The sequence below is a fragment of the Parus major genome, chromosome 25LG2 (genome assembly GCF_001522545.3).
Source record: "Parus major isolate Abel chromosome 25LG2, Parus_major1.1, whole genome shotgun sequence".
Lineage (NCBI taxonomy): Eukaryota > Metazoa > Chordata > Aves > Passeriformes > Paridae > Parus > Parus major.
Window position 1 is genome coordinate 694,722 of NC_031794.1, and position 3,135 is coordinate 697,856.

The 3,135-nt window shown below is 67.5% G+C and overlaps 1 protein-coding gene across 8 annotated transcripts in view; it reads right to left on the bottom strand.

Annotated features, from left to right (window-relative positions):
* The window catches only part of ARHGEF2 (Rho/Rac guanine nucleotide exchange factor 2), a 20,247-nt gene that overhangs the window by 2,454 nt on the left and 14,658 nt on the right, over window positions 1-3,135 (bottom strand). For all 8 annotated transcript variants that reach the window (XM_033519814.1, XM_033519817.1, XM_033519815.1 and 5 more), the window contains 10 exons: window positions 2,938-3,067; window positions 2,749-2,858; window positions 2,527-2,673; window positions 1,941-2,191; window positions 1,704-1,829; window positions 1,303-1,420; window positions 898-1,155; window positions 591-667; window positions 339-508; window positions 92-159 (listed from right to left, as the gene is read on the bottom strand). In XM_033519814.1, the coding sequence (XP_033375705.1) occupies window positions 92-159; window positions 339-508; window positions 591-667; window positions 898-1,155; window positions 1,303-1,420; window positions 1,704-1,829; window positions 1,941-2,191; window positions 2,527-2,673; window positions 2,749-2,858; window positions 2,938-3,067 (1,455 nt within the window). The remainder of the gene's footprint in view (window positions 1-91; window positions 160-338; window positions 509-590; window positions 668-897; window positions 1,156-1,302; window positions 1,421-1,703; window positions 1,830-1,940; window positions 2,192-2,526; window positions 2,674-2,748; window positions 2,859-2,937; window positions 3,068-3,135) is intronic.

Sequence of the window (3,135 nt, forward strand, 5' to 3'; positions counted from 1 at the left end):
ATGGGATGGGATGGGATGGGATGGGATGGGATGGGGTGGGATCCATGGGATGGGATGGGATGGGATGGGAGGAACAGGGATGGGCCCCCACCTTTCAGCTTCCTCAAGGACGCTTCAGTCTCCGTCTCAATCAGGGGAAAATCCTGGCGGCTTGGACAGCTGGGAGGGCCGGGATGGGGGGGTCAGAGCCAGGACCCCTCAGCCCCATCACCCCACACCCATCCCCCTTTTCCTCTCCAAGCACCCACCACTGCCCACCCTGTAACCCCGGTGACTCCACGAGGTTCCCAGAGATCCCGGGGCGTTCCCAGCCGTCCCCAAGCTCCCAGGACACTCACAGGCTGACGGCCTGCTGGATGACCTTCATCCAGTGGTTGCGGTCGTCCCGGGAAGCCGCGTGCACCTCGTACATCTCGGGCGGGGCCGCGCTGATCAGGAACATCCCCTTCTCCTGGTTGGCGATGTCCCGCACGATCAGGTTTTGCAGGGAGATGACGGCTGGCTTGTCCTGCGGGATTGGGGAACGCTGGGAATGGGGAACGCTGTCCTGGAGCCCCACTGGGGGCTGGGGTGAGGAGGGGGCAGCTCACCAGCATGGGGAAGGTGTATTTCTGGTCCTTCTCTTGCAGGAACACGAGCACGTCCGTCATCAGCAGCACCAGGACGTCTGGGATGAGCCGGGGTGAGCAGGGGTGAGCGCGGGGGCTTCACCCACCGAGCCCCCCGAGCCCCAGGGCTGACCCCAAATCCAGCCATGGAGGAGACGGGGTTTGCCAGCATCCTGCCTCACGGGCACCCCGCATCTCTTGGGACCCCCGTTCCACGAGAGGCTCCCAAGAATCCCCATCCCCTGCTCCCTGGACATCCCCCAATCCCCTTTTCCCCCCCACTCCCCACCTTTGAAGCGCCCGGCCGCCGTTTTCCAGAGCATCCCCCCGCTGTGCACCAGCTTCCTGCGGAGCAGCTCGTCCCTGCCGAAGGCTCCGGGGCGGCTGTCCCAGAGCAGCGGCACCTTGGCGCGGGGATCCACGCGTCGGAAAACGTCCCAGAGGCGCCCGCGGAGCTCCCAGGCGTGAACCTCCTCGTCCACGGCCGAGAGCAGCTCCTTCACCAAGCGCAGCGCCCGCGACAGGTCCGCGCAGTCCCCCTCGTTGTCTGCCAGCAGGGGAGGGACGCTGGAATTCCGGCCCCGCCACGCCCCCGGATCCCGGCCCCTTCCCGCCCCCGGGTCCCGGTTCCTTCCCGCCCCCGGGTCCCGGCCCCTTCCCGCCCCCGGGTCCCGGTTCCTTCCCGCCCCGGTACCTTTGGAGTTCTTGAGGATGCGCTCGATGAGCACCGGGTACTTGGTGATGCGCTGCGTCACCAGCAGGATGCACTCGGGGACGCCGTGGCGGCGCAGGAGCGGGGACCGCGTCACCCGCTGGGGGGACAGCGGGGACACAAGGTCAGCAGGGCCCCCAAAAGCAGAGACCCCCACCAGCAGGGACCCCCCTCCATCAGCGACCCCTCCCCAAGGCGGAGACCCCTCAGAGCTCGGTGAGGGAGGGACACAACTTGGGGAAACTGAGGCATGGAGCTGGGAGAAGGGTTTTCCACCCGGGGACAAAGCCTGGAATGTGCAGGGGGACCCCGACCCCCATCACGGGGGTGTCCCCAGAGGATGGAGACCCCAAGCCCCAGCCCGGGGTCCCCACGGAGCCCACCCGGATGAACTGCTGGAAGCGTTTGTCCCGGGCCAGCAGGTCCTTGTACTCCTTGAGCGCCTTGGTGTGCTTGCTGCAGAACTCGGCGTAGGCTTTGCGCAGCTGCTCCGCGCTCGGGCCAGAGAACTTGGCAGTGGGAAGGACGAGGGGACATCGGTGAGCGCGTCCCCCCCTCTGCCATCCCCTCTCTGAATCCCATCCCCCCCATCCCGGCTCCCTGGTGTCCCCCCCGCCCACCTGGGTGACGAGGATGTCACCGAGACGGTCGATGACGAAGTTCTTGTTGCTGTCCTGGGCCAGCGATTCCCGGCGCCGCTCCAGGAGCTGGGCCAGGAAGCGCTCGTGGATGTGGCTGAGCTCGTCGAGGCAGGGGAAGATGCGCTGGACGGTGCCAGGGTCCAGCTGCAGCTCCTCCAGCATCGCCCTGCGGAACAGGGCGCCCATGATCTTCAGCGTCCGCACGTGGTGCAGCTCCGTCTGCATCAGCTCTGCGGGGGCACGGCGCGGTCACCACGAGGACAGGGACAGCACCCCCGGGACAGGGACAGGGACAGGGACAACACCCCCGGGACAGGGACAGGGACAGCACCCCCGGGACAGGGACAGCACCCCAGGGACAGCACCCCAGGGACAGGGACAACACCCCCGGGACAGGGACAGCACCCCAGGGACAGGGACAGCATCCCGGCAACAACACAGAGGGAATAGGACCCCAGGGACAGCCACCCAGCATCCCTGTCCCATCCCCGTGTCCCCTGTCCTGTCCCTGTGTCCCTGTGTCCCCTGTCCTGTCCCTGTGTCCCCTGTCCCCCTGTCCCCTCACCGTAGATGACGTCCTGCCGTTTCATGACGTCCATGCGGTGCTGCTGCAGGAAGCTGTTATCCACCGCCAGGCTCCAGGAATCCGCCTCGAACTCCTTCCCATCCGCCTCCAAATCGCTCAGCAGCTGGCTCAGGATGACGTCAGGGCCTGCAGGTGACATCAGCGGGACATGGAGTCCCCGTGTCCCCCCCCCGGGCCCTCACGGCCCCGCCGTGCCCCCACCTTCGTCGATCAGCGACTCCACGGAGAGCGTCCGGTTGCGCATGTTGAGGGAATCCGTGGATTGGGACAGGATCCGCCGGATGCCCAGGGGAGAGTCATCGTTGAACGTCCTGGGGGAGGCGGTGGGACACGATGGGGACACCGGGGACACCCCCGGAGCCCCCCGTCCCCTGCGCTTCCTGCCCTTACCCCGAGATGTTGGTGGTGGAGACGCTCTTGGAGAGGGACAGGGAGGGGCGGCCGCGGCGGGGCCCCAGCAGCGTCTGCCGGAAACTCTCCGAGGGGTAGATGGCAGAATTGGGGCGCTCCCGGATGGCATCTGGGGGTGGGGGACACCGGGGGGACAGTGCTGGGACCCCCCTGTCACCCCCCGGGCTGAGCAGGGAC